This window comes from Vipera ursinii (assembly GCF_947247035.1).
Source record: "Vipera ursinii genome assembly, chromosome: 3".
Taxonomy (NCBI): Eukaryota; Metazoa; Chordata; class Lepidosauria; order Squamata; family Viperidae; genus Vipera; species Vipera ursinii.
In genome coordinates, this window is record NC_139516.1 from 120,605,586 (window position 1) to 120,625,736 (window position 20,151).

A 20,151-nucleotide genomic window follows, 5' to 3' on the forward strand; every position below is an offset into this window, starting at 1 on the left:
TTTGCTTCTGGATGAAATTCAAGGTGCTGGTCATGATCTAAAAAAAAGCCCTAGATAGCATAGGACCATGTATTCTTTCAGAGTGCTATCTCCCATCATATCTGCTAGGCTGATCTGACCAATAGGGTTGGTGCACTCCAGGTTCCTTCAAATAAAACAATGCCATTCATAGAGACCCAAGAAACATGCCTTCTCTGCTATAGCACTTGCTCTCTAGAACAGACATGTCAAATTCGCGACGTCACGTGACGTATCGAGACGGTTTTGCCACTGCCGGCAATGGGGTGGGCGCGGCTTCCGGATGGCGTGTCCAGCCCGCAGGCCAGCACTTTGACACCCCTGCTCTAGAAAGAGATTCCACCGGCGCTAGGGAACCAACCGGCTAGTATTTCAGAGAGCCCTGAAGACCTGACTCTTCTCCCAGGTCTTTGGCAAGAATGACTGAAACCTTCTTCGGAGTAATCTGGGTTTGCTTGGTTCTTGCCCAGATTGGGCCATCTTTCGTTATCACTGGCATATTTTTTTTCTCCCTGCATATTTTATGAATTGCTCAGAGTTGGTAAGCACTGGACAGTGTAAAATTAAATAAATAAGTCCATAAATATGGACTGAAACTGGATCTTTCCAATCCCAGTTCTTACCATTATACCATACTGACTGGTCAGTCGACAAATAATCTAGCTGAGTCTCTTCATTGTTCCTAATGCTGATATCTGACATTTTCCTTAAGATTCTTCTCTAAATAAAGGTAGCAACAAATGCTTCCGACACAATAGATTACCATTTCCACTACAGGCAGTCTTCAACCTATAACCACTCGCTTAGCGTCCAAAGTTATGACAGACACCACCACCCCCAAGCAACTTATGAGCTCCTTTGTTACAGCCACTGCTGCGCCCTTGCAGTAATTCGTCCTTACGACCAATCGCAGGGATGCTGCAGTGGGCCTCACATCCCAACCCACTGGGTCCCCATAAGTCTTGGATCTGCTTCCCCCTGCCCCCCACTGGGTCCTGACCAATGCATTCATTTTGCAACCACTGTGCTTACTTAATAGCTGCCGCAGGCTCCATTAATCGTATCTTAAGGACTACTTGTAGTCATTTAAATTATGAACTGTTTTTGTAAACTTTAAAACTCATTGCATGCAGAACTAGTTTTTCTGACACTTCCAAGACTCTGATAAAATAGCACATCTCAAAATCGTTCTGATCAAATTGTATTTAACTTTCACAATATAAAAATGTGGGCATTTGAATTTATAAACAGGTAGTCCTTGACTTACAAACAGTTCATTTAGTGACTGTTCAAAGTGACAACGGCGCTGAAAAAAGTGACTTATGACCATTTTTCAGAGTTATGACCTTTGCAGCACCTCCACGATCATGTGATCAAAATTTAGATGCTTGGCAACTGGTTTCTATTTCTGTCCGTTGCTGTGTCCCAAGATCATGAGATCACCTTCTGCAACCTTCTGACAAGCAGTCAATGGGGAAGCCAGATTTACTTAACAACCTATCAACTGCAGAGATTCACTTAAGAACTGAGGCAAGAAAGGTCGTAAAATGGGACGCATTTTACTTAACTTAGCAAAAGTCTCACTTAACAACAGAAATTTAGAGCTCAATTGTGGTCGTAGGTCAGGGACTACCTATATTTTTAACTAATCAAGCACCCGAATTCCCGTTACATAAACCGAATTGAGTTTGCATTTTCAGTAGACATTTCAAAAAGGGTCACAAACTTTCTCTGAAGTTCCTTCTTGCTTTAACACAGGAATGCAAAAGTGCAACCATGGGTCTCATACAATGCACGTTACGTATTTGCAACCAAACCCCAAATTCAGAGCCTTGGTGGAGCAGTGGGCTAATGCCTCCTTAAGTAACACCAGCTGCCTGCAATTAGTGCAGGTTCGAGTCCCACCAGGCTCAAGGTTGACTCAGCCTTCCATCCTTCCAAGGTAGGTAAAATGAGGAGCCAGATTGTTGGGGGCAATTAAGCTGACTTTGTAATAATGCCGCTTGGGGTGTGTGTGTGTAAGCCCTAATAAGCAGGCATATACATAAAATGAAGGCTACTGCTAAGCTTGTAAGCCGCCCTGAGTCTTCGGAGAAGGGCGGGATATAAATGGAATTAAAATTAAAAAAAAAAATTTTATTTTTCATATTCTGGGTTTTAACAGATTTTAAAGGCAAAAAGATGACATAAGCTTTGCAGAGACTTACAGCACACTTTCATGCCTAAAAAAAAAAACAACCCCTGCCTCTTCCAGAATTGAGCCAAATGTGGGACCTACTTTTGGACTGCAACCATTCACAGTGCCATTCAGTAATGCCAAACTGCTCGTACTTAAATGTCTGGAGCTATTTTATGTCATGAAAATGATAGCTGAACATGGTAGAGAGATGAAGTTCCTACTTTCAGTTGTGAAATCTAGTCTTAAAACAAAAGTTATAAATGGACATAAAAAGTCGTGTGCTACAGGGATGCTTAATATTTTCTCTTGGTTTTTTTTTTTTAAAAAAAACTGCAACATTTGAATAGATATCTTTTCTACAAAACGTTCAACATTTGTTTCCTCCACGTACAAATAAGTTAAAATATTGACCTATGTTAGCCACAAAATGTTAAGAAAAAGTAGTTTGGTCAATGCAGTAGTTAACTTTTCTTTTATGCAAGATAAAGAATTATCTTTTTTTTTTAAAGGAATCTTGAAACTCTAAAATCTAAACCATTTTGTGGTACGAGTCCTTGACCTACAATTGTAAGGGAACCTGGAATTTCCATCATATGTCGTGATGGTCACATATCAAGGCACACCCACACGAGTGACCCCAACTTTATGATTTTTTGGGCGGCTGTAGAGCAAACACGTCTTTTAATTTCTTGGCTACAGTCCCCATCAGCCGTGATCTTGGAGCCCAGGAAAATAAAATCTGTCACTACCTCCATTTCTTCCCCATCTATTTGCCAGGAATTGAGACGCTTGCTCCTTGGGAGGAAAGCCATGGCAAATCTAGACATCACCCTGTCAACAAAAGTGCGTATAGTCAAGGCTATGGTCTTCCCAGTTGCAATGTATGGCAGTGAAAGCTGGACTATAAGAAAGGCTGAGCGCCAAAGAATTGAAGCCTTTGAACTCTGGTGCTGGAGAAGACTCCTGCGAGTCCCTTGGACTGCAAGGCGATCAAACCGGTCAGTCCTAGAGGAGATCAACCCTGACTGCTCTTTAGAAGGCCAGATCCTGAAGCTAAAACTCAAATACTTTGGCCACCTAATGAGAAGGAAGGACTCACTGGAGAAGAGCCTAATGCTGGGAAAGATCGAGGGAAATAGAAGAAGGGGACGACAGAGAATGAGGTGGCTGGATGGAGTCACTGAAGCAGTAGCCGTGAGCCTAGATGGACTCCAGAAGATGGTAGAGGACAGGAAGGCCTGGAGGAACATTGTCCATAGGGTCGCGATGGGCCGGACACGACTTCGCAACTAACAACAACAACAACAACAACAACAACAGAGCAAACACAGTGGTCATAAAGTAAAGAGTCTTGCTATCTGCTCTGCTGATTTCCCCAATGACTTTGCTTATGAGAAGCTAGCAGGGAAGGTTGCAAGTGGCCATCATGTGACAGCAGAAGACTGGCCTTTACAGTCAGAAGTTGGGATGACCTTTAATGGAACAACCTCATTTAACACACACACACACACACACACACACACACACACACACACACACCGCCCGGTTCCTGTTTTTCCCAATGCAATCATCAAATGGGACAGCCTTTAACTGAGCAGCCTCACTTAACGACACCCCATTCCTGTTCTTCCCCATGCAATCTTTAAACGAACACACGGGACATTAAGTGGAACGTGGGATGTCTCAAGGATGGGGGAGGCCCTGGGAGGCCTATTGCGGGGCACAAGGCCACCTGCCTTGGGCTTTTCCTCACCTCAGCACGCCCTGTGCTCTGCTTCCACCCCTGGGGACCCACATTGTCCTTGGGCCTCCTATAAAGCCTTTGACTACATACCATGACATCTGAATAAGACAAGAGCTAAATTCAACGCATTATTCTTTTTGCTCTTTGCCTGTTATAATTCTCAGCAAAAAAAAAGTCATAGAAAGTTTGAGCACATAACAAATGTGAAAGCACAATAAAAACATGCTTCGTCAATGGCTATGCTAAGACAAGCCATTACAAAAATTACATTACAGGTAGTCCTTGACTTGCAACCATTTGTTTAGTGACTGTTTGAAGTTTACGCCGACACTGAAAAAAGTGACTTATGACCGTGCAGCATCCCCAAGATCAAGTGATCAAAATTTGAATGCTTGGCAATTGGCTCCTGTTTATGATGGTACAGTGTCCTGGGGGCATGTGATCACCTTTTGCGACCTTCCGACAAGCAAAATGAAGCCAGATTCACTTAACAATCATATTACTAACTTAACAACTGCAGTGATTCGCTTAACAACTGTGGCAAGAAAGGTTGTAAAATACTGGGCTCAATTGTGGCCGTAAGTCAAGGACTATCTGTACAAAACTCCTGTTCTCCTTGGGAAGGCAGGATGAGAATTAAGATAGAAGAATTCACCTTCTACAGAAACAGGAAGTGTGTTTGATAAATCCTTCTTGAAAAGCGAGACAGGAACAGTCATCTTATCCACGTTATTCCCTTCCACTGAAAGAGCGCTTCTAATTAGAAGAATCTGTCACTTAGCAAGAGTTTTTTTTATTCTTGGTTCAAAAATATTGTAATAGAAATTCTATTTGTTTCTCTAGAACGACAAAACTGGTCAGCCCCTGATTTACAGGCGGCATGAGTCATATGAACACCTATCAGTGAAAAATATTCCTTCAAGATATCATGTACAGAATTATATCACCAAATAAGTAGAAGAGCTTGCTTATGGAATGATCTAGACACTATTTCTGGCTTGTCTCTATATAGGACACAAAGAAATACGGAAAGTTCCAACTAAAATGGAAGTCAGCTGCTAACTTTTTATATTGCTACAAGCTTCTAGACAAAGAATGAAATTGAAATCAACTCATTGTTAAGAATTCCTATTTTAAAAAAAATAACTACGATTGTACGAAGCAATTCATATTGATGCATGCCCTCCAAGGTCGTACTTCAGGCTCATGGGACAATTTACCTGGAGAAACTGGTAAAATATTGTATTTTACTTTTGTCGCTAAGAAGAGCACAAAACAGAATGCAGTGCCCACATTTGTGTTCCTTTGACTTTGATACTCATGGAGCTAAAGAAGAATTATTCAAGTAATGTTCTCATAAAAATGGGGATCATTTTTATAATTGTAGAGAATTCTCTGTTATCTCCCTTTTTTTTTGCTATGGGTGGTCTATATGAATAGAGGTGTGAGTGGAACATTTTAGCTTAGGTTTCCCAAAGGCTTTAGAACAGCTCTTGGGAGCTACTGCCATCAATTTCAACAACCCAGAACATTCTGTATTTTTAAGAAACAGAAGGACAAACACGCAGCTGGACATTTAATTAATTCCATAGCCAGAAATGCTACACTGCACTGTATCTCACTACAAACTAGTATTAAAGTCTACTCAAACTATAACCAGTCATGCAAATTAATATGTCATGTGGCATTCAAGCCAACTAACAAGTTCATTGAACTGCTAATGCTCCACTCAAGTCTTTAGGTGCTGGTCCAAACTGTACATGTGGGGGTTGTCAGGGTTGAGGAAATTAAGACAGTGATGAGGATTTTCCAAAGATTTGCCACTCTCCTAAATATGTATGTATGATTTAGCAAGTTCTGAGTATTCTGTAATACAAAATGGTGCATATATTAATTTGTAAGCGCTTTATAAATTATAGCACAATCTAGAGTAGCTGCACTGAAATCATTGTTTTTTTTTAAAAAAAACACCAAACCAAAAACATGTAAAGCAGTTTAAGTGTTGTACTAAAAATCTAGACTTTACTTGGAAATTATTTTTGTTGGGTCAACATTTAAGCACGACAGTCCAGTAACACATACAGCACTCATCGCTTTGTGCAATTAATATTCGATAACAAAAAAATGAAGGGATTGAAAATACTTAATTTTAGCACAGGTAACTTCTAAAAAGACACCATTGCCATTCTTACATTGCTATTATTTATGGCAGGTGGATATTATAACATTTCTACTGAGGACTTGGATTTGGGATGTTCCCTCTCTAAACTTGTCATACACTTCTAATAATGTCCGCTGGAAGACAACTGAGGAATCTCAATGAAGCAGCCACAAGTGCCATTTTGGTAGCAGAAATAGAGAAAAATGCCAGAATTACAACTGGTTAAAAAAAATTCTCCCCTAAGTGCTCTTATCTATACAATCTAACTCTTATTCCAGGAGAAACATGTACAACATTAATTCTACAAAAGGTCCCAACCTGCCCATGGAACTAAGGAGTAATGAAACTGGTTTCATTTCCCTTGCATACCCCAAAACCTCCCACCTTAATCCCAGAAGAGCATTGATAGTGTGTGTGTGTGTGTGTGTGTGTGTGTGTGTGTATACATACACACACACACACACATATATATATACATACACACATATATATATATATACACACATATACATACACACACATATATATATACACACACATATATATACACACACAAATATATACACACACATATATACATTCATAGATAGATAGATAGATAGATAGATAGATAGATAGATAGATAGATAGATAGATAGATAGATAGATATAATTTTCAACTTCTTGTGGGGGGAAAAAAGATCTCGCAAAGTTGGAATTAATTGATTGAACTTTTTAGTCCTACCCAGTCTGGCGTTACCACCACAGCCACACCAACCCAATGGGCCACACCCACCCAATGGACCATGCCCACCCAGCACACAATACATAAGTGGGTTTTGGGTTGCAGTTTGGGCACTTGGTCTCTAAAAGGTTCGCCATCATTGTTCTATGCCTTTCACATGGGACACATTTTGCTGTGTGAAACTATGTCTATCTAAATAACCTTCTAATTAGCATGGCCTGATTTTCTAAGTTTAAATCACAAAGAAGTTTAATGCTTCTTGAACAATGTGCATACTATTTCACTGCTATGCAACTGATTAATTATTTAAATCCTACTCTTCATCCAGAGTTGTTTACAGAACAAAAACAAGACAATTAGACACTCCAAGAAATACACTAGACCAGGAGAGGTCAAGCTTTGGTAGCTGGGGTAGTTGCCATTTTATTTATGTAGGGCAGGCTGCAGCAGATAGGATGAGGAAGCAATGTCACAAACAAGGTGGCATGTGATACTGTGGGAGGGGAAACACAAGACACATTGGTATTTTCAGAAACACTATATCAGACCAGCACTATTAGATGTGTGGACCAAAATTAAAAAAATTAACTACATAGAAATTCCCAATTGGATATCGACATTGGAGATATATATACACCCAAAATTTATGAACTTAGGAAGGGTAATTACATATAAAGACATTCTAGATGAGAATGGAGAGTTGAAAACAAGGAAAGAATTATTAGAAGATGGCATAGAGCTGGAATGGTGGGCGTATCTGCAAATACAATCACGATATAGAAAAGATAAAAAAGAACCCAGGATAAAATTAGAACACACAGAATTACTTCTATTAGGAAAAGAAGATAAAACAATAAAAAAGATATATCAATATTTACTAGAACAAGACATGCTACAAAAACAAGTAAAAGATACAATGCTAATTTGGAGCAAAAATTTTGGTTATAGTACGGAGGCTAACGTTAGCCACCACCAATAAAGAAAATCTATATAAGATGTTCTGTAGATGGTACCTCCCCCCACCCAAGACTAGCAAAAATGGACAAAAAAACCTCATTGATATGTTGGAAATGTAGAAAATTACCAAGGAACTACATGTGGTGGGAATGCCCAAAAGCTCAAGAATTTTGGCATTTGATAAAAAACTGGCTGGAAGAGATACTAACACAAAAAATTGAAAACCAGAAAACTTTTTTATTAGGGATTACCAAGGATAAATTCAGCAAACGATCTTTATATTTAGTACTGCACATTCTAACTGCAGCAAGACTAGCCTATGCTCAGAAGAAGTAATAAATAAAATCCTATCCTGCGCTGAAATGGATAGGTTAACATTAGAGCTTAAAAATAAAACCGAAACAGACTATTACGAATGAAATGTGTAAATGGCTAGAGTCAAGGAGGAATGCTGGGATGAATGTTGATTGATGTTGAGAGTTTAGAAATCTTTATACTAGTATTCTCTATAAGATAGAATTGAAAATTATTTAACTACAATGTACAATGATCGAAATAATGTTTATTAGAAAGTTCACAGATCGTATATGCATATTTTGTTACAATGTAAAGAAACTTTTTTTCCTTTCACAAGGTAATACTAATAGTATTGTTTAAACCAGGGAAGTTGTATCATGTCCACTGTGTTTTTTTAAACTGTATATTCAATAAAACTTTAAAAAAAACAAAAAAAACAAGGTGATGAGACCAGGACTTCCAAATGTGATGGTTTGTTTTCATTTTAGGGGTGTGTTAAGCCTAAAAATGAAGCTGCCACCACTTCCCACTTAAAACCAGCAGGAAATCACATCTGGGTTTGGCAGCACAATTTAATGAGGCTTGAGTTGCCCACCCCCCTGGACATATAACATGGTAGTACTTTGGCACAAAAGATATAATTATTAAGTATAAGAAGTGTAAACATAAAGGGAAAAAACTGAAGTAATGCTATTTATATTCGGCTCTTCCTTCAAAAACAGTGTAGAATACAATCACAAAAATAGTATCTGAAATCCTTCATAGATGTATTTAGAAAATAGTCCCCTCAAACTGAGGGCTACATGTTTCAAAAATAATTGTCTGGAATTAAGACAAGGGATATTAACCCAGACAAAACAGTGCTTGACTAGAAGATGGATCTTGTCTTAACTGGTTTGTAACATCCGACAGTTTTTATTTCTGAATGACATAAACATCATTGAAGAGGTGAAGATTTTCAACGTCCTCATACCAGCTGCAACATAATAAAGCTTCTATATATTAATTCACCTTTAAAACGTCTAGATATGATTTTTATTCATTCACAAATAAGCGCAATGGCATGCATAATTTGGGATATGCTATTCTGAAGCCAGAACACCAAACATTTACAGGATTAGTCTGCTTTGGAGGAGGGGTGATTTTTCATAGAAATGAGAGCCTTCGAGAATTAGAAATCATCAATTACATTAGCGCAGCAACCTTTGGAAGTGAAAAAGTTACAATGAATATGAAGGGCACGAATTCACCAATAGGAAGTTGGGGAGGAATTTCTGGGAGGCTGCTTTTTTTTAATTGCAATATGTCTTATTTTTTTAGTTTATAAGATCCATTTGTCTTTCCAATATCTAAATTAATAAACTCATGACTTTTCAACAAACATAGTCAAAGAAAGCTCCATGGCTGAAAAGAACAGGCTTGGGGAAGGGGGGGGGGGCGGAATAGGTTATACCAGGGGTAGGCAACCTCGGCTCTTTTATGACTCATGGACTTCAACTCCCAGAATTCCTGAGTCAGCTATGCTGACTCAGGAATTCTGGGAGTTGAAGTCCATGAGTCATAAAAGAGCCGAGGTTGCCTACCCCTGGTTTATACCCACTGCTGAATTATACATTTACATTCCATCTCTAGAATTCCATTGATGGAATGGTCTTGCTTAATGTTGTTGTGGAGATGTTATATTTTTGTCCTTTTTTGTGTTACATTTTAAGTTACCTTAGGTTTGAGAAGAAAAAAAAAACTCGTTTGCCTTTGTTCTATTCATGATCAACTTGAGTTTTAGAAAAGAACGCTTTCGCCTCCAAATTTTGTTCTTTCCTGTTCCTCTATCTTTGAACATCTCTCCCTGTTTTCCCATTGTCATTCTTACCCATTCTGAACATTTCTGGATCTTTTCCTCCCACTTAAGAGATACTTAGAGGGATTGCAACTCTCAAATGGAGTTCAACTGACTTTTGCCTGATTGCAAGCATGCATTTTTAAATTTCTTATTTATACTTCTCAAGCTTTTTTAAGAGCCAGTGGCATTGTGAGTGAATCACTATGTCTTGCACTGTACATGATTATCTGTGACAGCTCAGGTTCTTGACCATTTGAAGCACATCAGAGTATTAATCCTTTTGTCGTTATTTCTATTATTTCCTCTTTTCTGTTTTCACTGTCCTAAAGCTTTTAAGGCTTACCTATGTACTAGAAATTATTTGAAGCTTATATCAAAGTGCTATAAAGAAGGTGGCAAGAGAGAGTTTCCTTTTACCAATTCTGGAATTTAAAATAAAAGTGCCATTGCTTTTTATTCTGCCTGTATATACTATTTTTTATCAATGTCTAATGATGATTTGTATGTTGACTATCATAATTTTCAAAATATTTTAGCTTTAAAAAAAACTTGATGCAAGCAATCCTAAATATCGTTTTTACCACAGAAGTGTGGAAACTGTATTTTCTATGCACAGAATAATGTATTTCAATCAATGCTTTTATTAATTAAATTTGCAGTAAACATATGTGCAAATATCATATACGGTATGTGCAATACTGGGTAATCTTTTCAACATGATATACTAGCTATACCTACAGCTACTAGCTACATACTGCTACACTATACTAGGAATGCATAGCCCCCCCGCCCCCCCAAAAAAACAACCACTACTTCGTTTCTGGCATCCTACTATGCCTGAAAACAATTAAACTGGAAATTCAAAAGAAAAATATTAAGTATCTTCTAAAGTTTTCTTTCAGAATACATGCTACAAATTAAGCCTCAAATGACTTTTAAGACCTGAAATTCAAAGAAAGTCACATTGTAATGTTAACATTGCTACTCCATACAATTAGGATACTGTATACACAATCTGTAATTTATCTGGGGGGAAAACTCCTTATTTTATAAGAAACAAAATATCTTGAAATATTTAGTGTGAGAATTATTCAAGCATATTAGACCTGGAACATGGTGGCAAATACTATACAAATGAAAAACTGAAGATTTCAAAATACAGAAATGCTACCAAGGCATGAATTAACATGAGAAAATATTGAGGATCTTGCTCCATTCACTTTCTGAATGCCATGAAGGTGAAAACAAAACTTCAGAATAAACAGCTGTGGAGCTTGCAGATACCAATTCTGATTACCAATATACTTAATTAGCAAGTATTTTATGTAAATTAATTTTTAAAGGAGTAAATGTAACTACTTATTACATTATACTTGCAGCCCTACAAATTCCATTCTTCCTTTGATGTATTATAAGAAATACAAATTTCTTCCATGTTGTATCCAAAATGCTCTTAAAACAAGATAAACAGAAAGAATATTTATCAACTATAAAGTTCAAAATACTTTGTATCTTAAAATCAAACAATCTGCAGTTCTGTTTCTCACAATGTATGTATACACGTTTTTTAAATAAAATTTTCCTAGGGCTCCCCTTATGACAATGTTCAGATTGTCTAGGGGAAAATAATTGACTTGATTACTCTTGCAACTACAGTCTGTCAATTATCCTCTAACATCATTTCAATATGTATTTCTTATTTTTCAAGCAGAAATAGAATATGCTATATGTATTACTCTCTCAATGGAAGGAGTTATATATGCTCTCTCCTTAAAAGTATCCGAACTTTACATACCAGGCAGAAGTTCCTGCAAGTCCCTATTTCTTCCAAACATCACAGCAAAAGAATCTTGAAGTAGAGAGATCAATACGCTGCTGAGTGACACTTTTATCAGATGTCAGTCAATCCACTTGGATACCTGCACTTATGCAAACTTGGGATAAGCATCTTTAGGGCAATGCCTTGGCTTCTGCTCTGAGGACACTTCTATTTAAAAAATTTTTTAGCCCAGCTTCATTTGGCTTAAGCAACATCATGTAGGTGGCACTAGATAGATATCTGGATAGCTTCCCTCCCGAATGATCCATCTTCAACTTGGCCTTTTAATTTGAACCTTTTCTGAGCTTACCTATCTAAAACAGTGATTATAAGCAGGGGGGAAATTAGTATTCTGTGCACTTTGAACTACAGAATTAATCCAATTAACAGACTTGAATAGTAAATAAATAATGAAAATCTTAAGTTTTCTTGTTGGATACTAAAGATGAATAGGTAGTGTTCACTGATTTGCACTATTACAACACTTTATTATGAGCCATTATATAATCCTGAGATAAAGCTTGCCAACATAAACAGAAAGGAAAAAGAAATTTAAGGCAACTTTTTTTTCCAGAAAGAATAGAAACAAAAAATAGTTACAATCTCGAAGAAAATCAAATCAACGAAGTGGGCAATTCTGTTTAGAGCAGGGGGGCAAAGTGAAGGAACAAATAAAAACAATACTGGTTTTGCGTTTCAGTACTGCTTGACCAACCAGAATCTCTTCCAAACGGAAACAGATGTTCCAATGGCATCAAGTAGTAGTGAACTTCCATTAACTTAACATCTATGGAAAACAATCTATCCCAAGCATGGTTCTTTCAGAAAATTCCTGGCCTAGCCGAATTCTTTCCTCAGCCCTTTCTTCCTCAAAGGGCTGAGGAAAGAATTAAGATTTATTTATTTATTTATTTATTTAATTTGTATACCGCCCTTCTCCCGAAGGACTCAGGGCGGTGAACAGGGCAATACATAATAGAAGCAAGATACAAAAATTAAAAATTATTAAAAGTAATTAAATAGCAATGGCCGTAATAAATTAGTACAAATTAAAATTAAAGCCAATTTATAAAACCCAACCCCAGCCTATCAGGCCAGGCCAGCTTGTTCAAAAAAGTGGGTTTTAAGATCACGCCTGAATGAGCGGAGATTAGGCGCCATCTGGAGCTCGACCGGAAGATGGTTCCATAAATTTGACACTAATCAGTAAGACTTAGATGAAGAACCAGAAAGTATTGGGATTATTGGAATGTGGAACGTAGGGTGTTTTGGCCCATTTGCAGATATTGTGGTCTGCTTTCTACTGAGATGAAAGCTTTGTCTCTCTTCTGATTTTTTTTTTTAAATTGCATTTTAGTACACCTTCCAATTTTTGTGCTTGTGTTTTTTGTTGGATATCCGCGAATGTTCTATGAGACATTGAGGGGCAGCTGAGTTTTTCAGAATATTATCTGTTTCTGTGTGTGGCCAAGCATAATTATGTCTTCTACAATGCTTTATGATGGAAAAAATGTAGTCAGATTCCCACCACTCATTTTGGTTTGGAAGAAGAAGCATGTATGAAAATGGATGCCAAGGAGAATGAAGAATCTGGGAATGAGGGAGAAGCAAAAAAAGGAAAGGTTAGCATAAAGTGTTATCTGTTTAAGCTGTTGTCTTCTATTGAATTAACAATAGAATTGGACAGAGTACGAAAACAAACAAAAAAGCCAAGAATGCAAATTTATAAACAGTATTAAGCAATAGTTTTTTAAAAATCAGAAAGGAATTCTGATATTTTTTTTAAATCATTGCTTACCATTTTTTATAAATTTGTATTCCTGGCTTCGTTTTTTGTTTTTTTCGTACTCTGCCCAATTCTATTCTATTGATAATTTTATTCCATTGTGTCAAATTTTCTTTATTGATAAATAACCATGATTTCTCTGTAAGATGGGCTGAGACATTCACTCACAATGACACAAAACAAATCCTGATTTAGTATTGTGAGGAAACAAGGTAACAAATCAGAAAATTCTGACTCAGAAATATCCTGAAAATCTTCTATCAAATTCAACAAACAGCTGCTATATATCTATTTTTAAAAAATAAAGTCAAAATACAGTTCACTGTTCTCCCTTTCATAAAGGTTTATTCTTAAGTTCAATATTTCAAGAATGGCATAGAATTAACAAATCAATAACTAATGTGTGATTGCTCTTTAGCCGTTAAGTAAGTCAATTATATGCACTAATGAAATCCAAAAGCACATAAAAAGCCTTGCCTATTTCAGCAAACTTTCATAGATCAATATATCACCCATTCTAATTTAGTCTCTTTAAATAGATATGTTAGCTCAAAACTAGAAAAACAGTTTGTAACACAGAAATAAAAAGAATACAGTATTTTAGTTTCTTATTAATGAATGATTGTAGGTTTTATGACCAGACAACTAAAAATATTTAGAATAAACACCCCCAAAATATCAATCAAGCTCCATTTTACTGCAGGTTCGCATCCCACCAGGCTCAAGGTTGACTCAGCCTTCCATCCTTCCGAGGTAGGTAAAATGAGGACCCAGATTGTTGGGGGCAATTAAGCTGACTTTGTAATAATGCCGCTTGGGGGCCCCCCAAAAGCCCTAATAAGCAGGCATATACATAGAATGAAGGCTATTGCTAAGCACATTGATTTGTGCTTAAAATTGTAAGCCGCCCTGAGTCTTCGGAGAAGGGCGGCATATAAATGGGATTAAAATAATAAAAAAAAACCTTCATACCTTTTAAAGTTAGTGCTTCTCAAATGCCACAAAATATTGCTTAAAAAGCCAATAACACACATTACTATAAAACATAACATCATCAATGCCATTGCAAGATCACCTGGGAGTCTTTACTCCCAGCCATAGCAACCTTAAAGCAAAACTATTTTCCAAAGCAAGGGCTTTCAAATAGAAGTAGCATTTTCACCTCCTGCTTATGCTACAGCGGTGATTCCTAGGAGCACGATTTTGTTATCCAAGCGTGCATTAAATTAGTTGTTATATGGTCTTGTGTTTATTACTCCCAGTGCTACGAAACCAAGAGCCTAGAACTTTTAACCGATTCCAATTACATCCTGATGTATCAACATGATCATCTGTTTGAACAACAACAACAACAACAAACTACCCTGGCAAGTTAGAACAGTGATATCACCAAAATAATTCTTCCTGCAATCGCAACAACTAGTTTCTGTACTTACTTCTTTTGAAATAAAAACTCCACCGAGTTCAGTAGAATTCACTCCTAGAATTTGCTTTCCAGGATACTCTGGCATAGCATTGTTGACACCAAATAAACTTTTGATGCAGTAATGGGAGATATAGAGGCCAAAAGTCCTAAGCGTGAAAGCGACAGTGGGAGCAACAACTATTAAGATTATTTAACATCCCTTGGGAGGCTGAAGCAGATCTCGGGGTCAGCACTTAACCGGCTACACTAGCGCTTTCCCTTTGTTCCACGCAAGTCACCGAAACGGTCCCTTCCCTTGATCGGCCCCACGCAAGATGCAAGGAAGGTACAGACCATCCAAAGTTTTAACTTCTTGAGAAGGGATGCCTAAACAGCGCACCTGTGGCTTACCGACAAGCCTACCCACCCACCCCCATTCTCTGAACCCAACTGCCTCGAAGCGTACCGGACGGACGACTTTCGAAACGGGGCGCTCGAAACCCTCGAAACGGGGCGCTCGAAACCCTGCTTTCGGCGACGAAAGCAGGCGTCCATCTCGCCAACCTCCCGATAAAACCTTCCAAGTTGGCCAGGTGCGCGCCTCTTGACAAAACCACGCAAAATCCCAGCCCAGCCGGGGGGGGGATATAATAATAATAATAATAATAATAATAATAATAATAATAATAATAATAATAATAAAGTTGGAAGGGACCTTGGAGGTCATCTAGTCCAACCCCCTGCTCAGGCAGGAAACCTTATACCAGGGGTCTTCAAACTTGGCAACTTTAAGACTTGTGGACTTCAACTCCCAGAATTCCTCAGCCAGGCATGCTGGCTGAGGAATTCTGGGAGTTGAAGTCCACAAGTCTTAAAGTTGCCAAGTTTGAAGACCCCTTTGCCTTATCCCATTTCAGGCAAATGGCTGTCCAGTCTCTTCTTTAAAAAAAAAAACCTCCAGGGTTGGAGCATTCACCACCTCTGGAGGCAGGCTGTTCCACTGGTTAATTTGTTAATTGATGACGGCGTCCGTCTCCGAAGAACCGACGGTAAGGCAGTTTTAACCGAGAGAGAGAGAGAGAGAGAGAGAGAGAGAGAGAGAGAGAGAGAGAGAGAGAGAGAGAGAGAGAGAGAGAGAGAGAGAGAGAGAGAGAGAGAGAGAGAGAGAGAGAGAGAGAGAGAAGGGAGGGGGGGGTCGGTGGGTGGAAGACCTGGCTTGCAACAAAAGGGTCTCCTTCCTTCCCCGTCGCGAATGCAAGGAAGGTAAACGACCCCACCAGCTGAGCCAGAAACTCCACCAGCCCCAGGGGTTGTTTTCGGGGCTCGGAGTTGCCCCGCACCCCGCACCCCCACGGGCGAGAGAGAGAGAGAGCCGCCCGGGCCTCGAAGGAGCGCGAACGGAGGAGGGTGAGGGGGGCAAAGAGAGGCCCAGTGGTTCACTTAGCGGAGCGTTGCCGCCTTCCAGCTCTTCCCAGAGATGCCCGAGCGCCCCGGGCCAAGCCGGAACGAGCTTATGTAAACCGGCAGCACCGAAGATTCCCCGCCAGCACGATCGGGGCCTCCAGCCCAGCCCGCTCCGGACGGCCTAGAAGGGCGGGAGAAACCCCTGCCTAAGCCGTCCCTCGCCCCGCAGGGGGCTCCCGGGTTGGCCTTCCTCCGCCGAAGGACTCTCACCTTGTGGATTCTCTTCAGCGCCATCGCGGCGGAGCCTGTGGAGAGAGGCAAGCAGGAAGGAGGAAAGGAAGGAGGGGGACTACTTTCCGGCGGCGGAGGGAGCGCAGGAGCTTTTCGGCGGAAGCGGGAGGACAGGTGTGGGTGCCGGCCTGGGGGGAAGGAGGGAGGGAGCCCGGCGTTCTCTTATTGCCTTCTCTCCTGTCGCCCCCACCTCTTTTGCTCCTTGGCCGCCCTTCCTTTCGCTGCCTGCTGGCTTCTCACCGTCGCTCTTTTTTCCCCCTTTCTCCCCCAGCGCGCTCGGGCTCTTTCACCGAGTGACTGCCTCACAGAAGAGCAGGCAACGCTCCTTCCGCGCGCATCACTCCCCGCGCGAAGTTCTTTTATGACGCGAAAGGTCAAGAGGATTCCTCCGCTAGGAGTCGCGCATGCGCTTTTGACTGTTATTCGGCGGTGGCCGGGGGTGGGTGGGTGGGCGGGCGGGTGCGCGGAGAAGCGTCGTGGTTTTTTTTTTTTTTTTTTTCCCCCACCGGTCGGGAAGCGCGTGATACGCCGCGCGCCCGGGCACGGGCTGGCCCGAGATGGCCCGAGGCGCTCTTCGGCCTCGGGATAAATAATCATCCTGAGAAGAGGAAAGAGGGAAAGCGGGCGGAAGGATATCGTCTCCTAGGAGGAGCAAAGCGAGAACTGGAGAATTTGCCGCGAGATTGTGGACATAACAGGAACTGGGGCTGGTTGGAGGCGAAAGAGACGGGGGCGGGGGGGCTCGCAAGTACAGGTTGCGTGGAATTTGCTCCGCGATTCGCACGAAACAGCCCCTTGGCTCGCTTCAGAAAGAATAGGACGCAGTAGATCAGGGGTCTTCAAACTCGGCCCTTTTATGACTTGTGGACTTCAACTCCCAGAATTCCTCAGCCAGCAAAGCTGGCTGAGGAATTCTGGGAGTTGAAGTCCACAAGTCATAAAAGGGCCGAGTTTGAAGACCCCTGCAGTAGATCTTTCCCGTGTATTACTGCTGCTATTGTAATACATGCACAATCAGAACACTTATGTTTTTTTTTCCCCCGACTTCGGTTCTGCGCCTTCGGTGTGCAGGAAATGCACCCCTTGCGTAAACCAACATGGGCGAATTAAGGATCGTATAGCGCACGTTTTTCTGCGTTCCTTTGAAAAACCCAATATGCTCTTTGGATCTCCCAATGCATTCGATGAATTGATAAAACTCTTCGATCTAACATCTTGATTAGTCACGTGTGTATTTAGGTAATCAAATCGCCAAACGTGAGTCTGCCAGATTTCTTATCAAATTGCTATATCGAAATTTAGAAAAGTTCAAAGGATTGCATCCTGCAATTCTTTATAAACTGCTGGTTTGGAAAGGAGATTCCAGAAAGTTCCGTACAAAGAACAACATTGTCATTGCAAACTAAGAGCTATCCATGTGTTTATTACTATGAATGAACTGTACACAAATGTATTACACCTTGGTTACCTCAAATTTCATGGGCATATAGTATCTTACAGTATCACCAAATTCTCTGTAACAGCTGGTACGACTTGTCAGGACCTTGCCAGGAACCATTAAATTTTATTATATGTAATTTTTATTTATTTTTATTTGCCTTATTTTACTTCTAACCTTGTTTTATCTCATTATGATTATTTTACCAATAGATGAGAACATTTGTAGCTCAGGACTGAACTGGCGCTCTCTGAGCTTGCAGACATTTCATTACCAAATTTGGTAACATAATCAGCACTGTGTCTGATCTTACAAGATGGGCAGAAACTAGAAATGAGCAATCTTTCAAATAGCCAGCCCTTAGAGGACTTTGTAGCCAGGTCTAGGAGATAGCCAGCATCTTGAATTGTACCTGGAAATCTACTGGTCCACAGAAAAAAATTCACAGAAAAAAAGGTGCCATGTGGCATACCATGGCATAACCTCCAACTGCCTGTTCAGCCAACTTGTGGACCAGCCAAGTGATCTTCTAGGGCAGCACCATGTAGAACACATTGCTGTGCAGGTAATCCTCAGTTGATAACTGTTTAATGATTTTTCAAAATTATAATGGCAATGACTTGTCCTTGCACTGTTGCAGTTTACCCAGGATTCACTTAACAACAGTAATTTGCTTAACAATCAGCAAACGATTGTAAAATCAAGCGTTACTCACTTAACAACCACCGTAGGTGGTTTACTTATCAACAGAAATCCTGGTCCCAATTGTGTTCATAAGTTGAGGACATAAGTGTGAGATGGAGTGTGAGGTGACTAAGGCAAGAGTTAAATAAAAGGGAGGGGATAGAAGGGATGCTCATCAAATCTGCAAATAACATAAAGCTATCTGGGTGGGTGGGTGCATTTCTAATATCTCAGAAGACAGGCTTATGGTTCAAAATGATCTTGACAGATTTGAACATTGAACCATATCCACCAAAATCAGTCAAGTAGCAAGAAATGGAGGTTTCACTGGTTTTTTTAAATGTACCTAATTTGATTGACTTAAATTCAAAAAGATTCCTCAAAAGCACTGGACCCTAGAAAATTGGATTTTTTTAAAAAAATCTCCCCACAAGTGGTCCTTGTAACCAGTCCTTAGATACTGTTTGAAGTTACAGAAGATGTTCTTGGGGTTACTTACAACCTAGTTCTGATGGCCAGTGACCCCACCCCCACTCCACAGTCACTTGACTGCATGTCTCAGCAACCAGCCCACATTTACAGCTGTTGCCAGCATCTCATGGTCATGTAACTGCATTTTACTATGGTTTTCCCAAAAACTAGCATTTACTTCTGGTTTTCAGTAAAACCAGACCATAGTGAACTATTGCTTCACTTAATGACCACAGCAGTCGCTTTACAACTTCCACAGTTTCTTGACTGCTGCAAAAATTTGTAAAACAGGTCAAATGGGTGACCTGATTTACAACCATCATGAATTACGACTGTAATGGGCAGGCTTCATTACAGTTGTAAGTTGAGGACTACCTGTATAAGGGTTGGGGAGGTGATTTTGAAAAAATAACCAAGATAAAAAAGTACCACAAAACATGCATACATACATGCATGTTTCTATGTCTATTATCTTAACATATCCTAGTTGTATTACTATTGATACTAAATATTCTCTATATTATATTTTGCTACTATTATTAAATTACAGAATCGTAAAAAGGGAGTTTATTTTATTATGTTATATACTATGTCTACTTTTATGCCACATTATACTATTTCTATTACTAGTATACTATTGCTATATTAGTACTACTATGACTACTAATTTTATTACTACCAGTAGTATACAACAGTGTTTTACTATTGCAGACCCTTTCCCCCCCCCTGACGCTGAGCTTGTCGATCAGAAGGTTGGCAGTTTGGCGGGTTGAATCCTGAGTGCCGCATAACAGAGTGAGCGCCTGTTACTCGTCCCAGCTTCTGCCAACCTAGCAGTTCGAAAGCACGTAAAAATGCAAGTAGAAAAATAGGGACCACTACGGTGGGAAGGTAACAGCGTTCCGTGCGCCTTTGGCATCTAGTCATGCTGGC

The 20,151-nt window shown here is 39.8% G+C and overlaps 1 protein-coding gene across 5 annotated transcripts in view; it reads right to left on the reverse strand.

Annotated features, from left to right (window-relative positions):
- Nucleotides 1-16,980, reverse strand: part of UBE2D2 (ubiquitin conjugating enzyme E2 D2) — a 28,721-nt gene extending 11,741 nt beyond the window's left edge. For 3 of the 5 annotated variants that reach the window (XM_083358351.1, XM_083358350.1, XM_083358353.1), the window contains exon 1: nucleotides 16,605-16,980. In XM_083358351.1, the coding sequence (XP_083214477.1) occupies nucleotides 16,605-16,628 (24 nt within the window). In that variant the 5' untranslated portion in view covers nucleotides 16,629-16,980. The remainder of the gene's footprint in view (nucleotides 1-16,604) is intronic. The other 2 variants (XM_083358352.1, XM_083358354.1) reach the window with 2 other exon arrangements.
- Nucleotides 16,981-20,151: the final 3,171 nt, after the last annotated feature.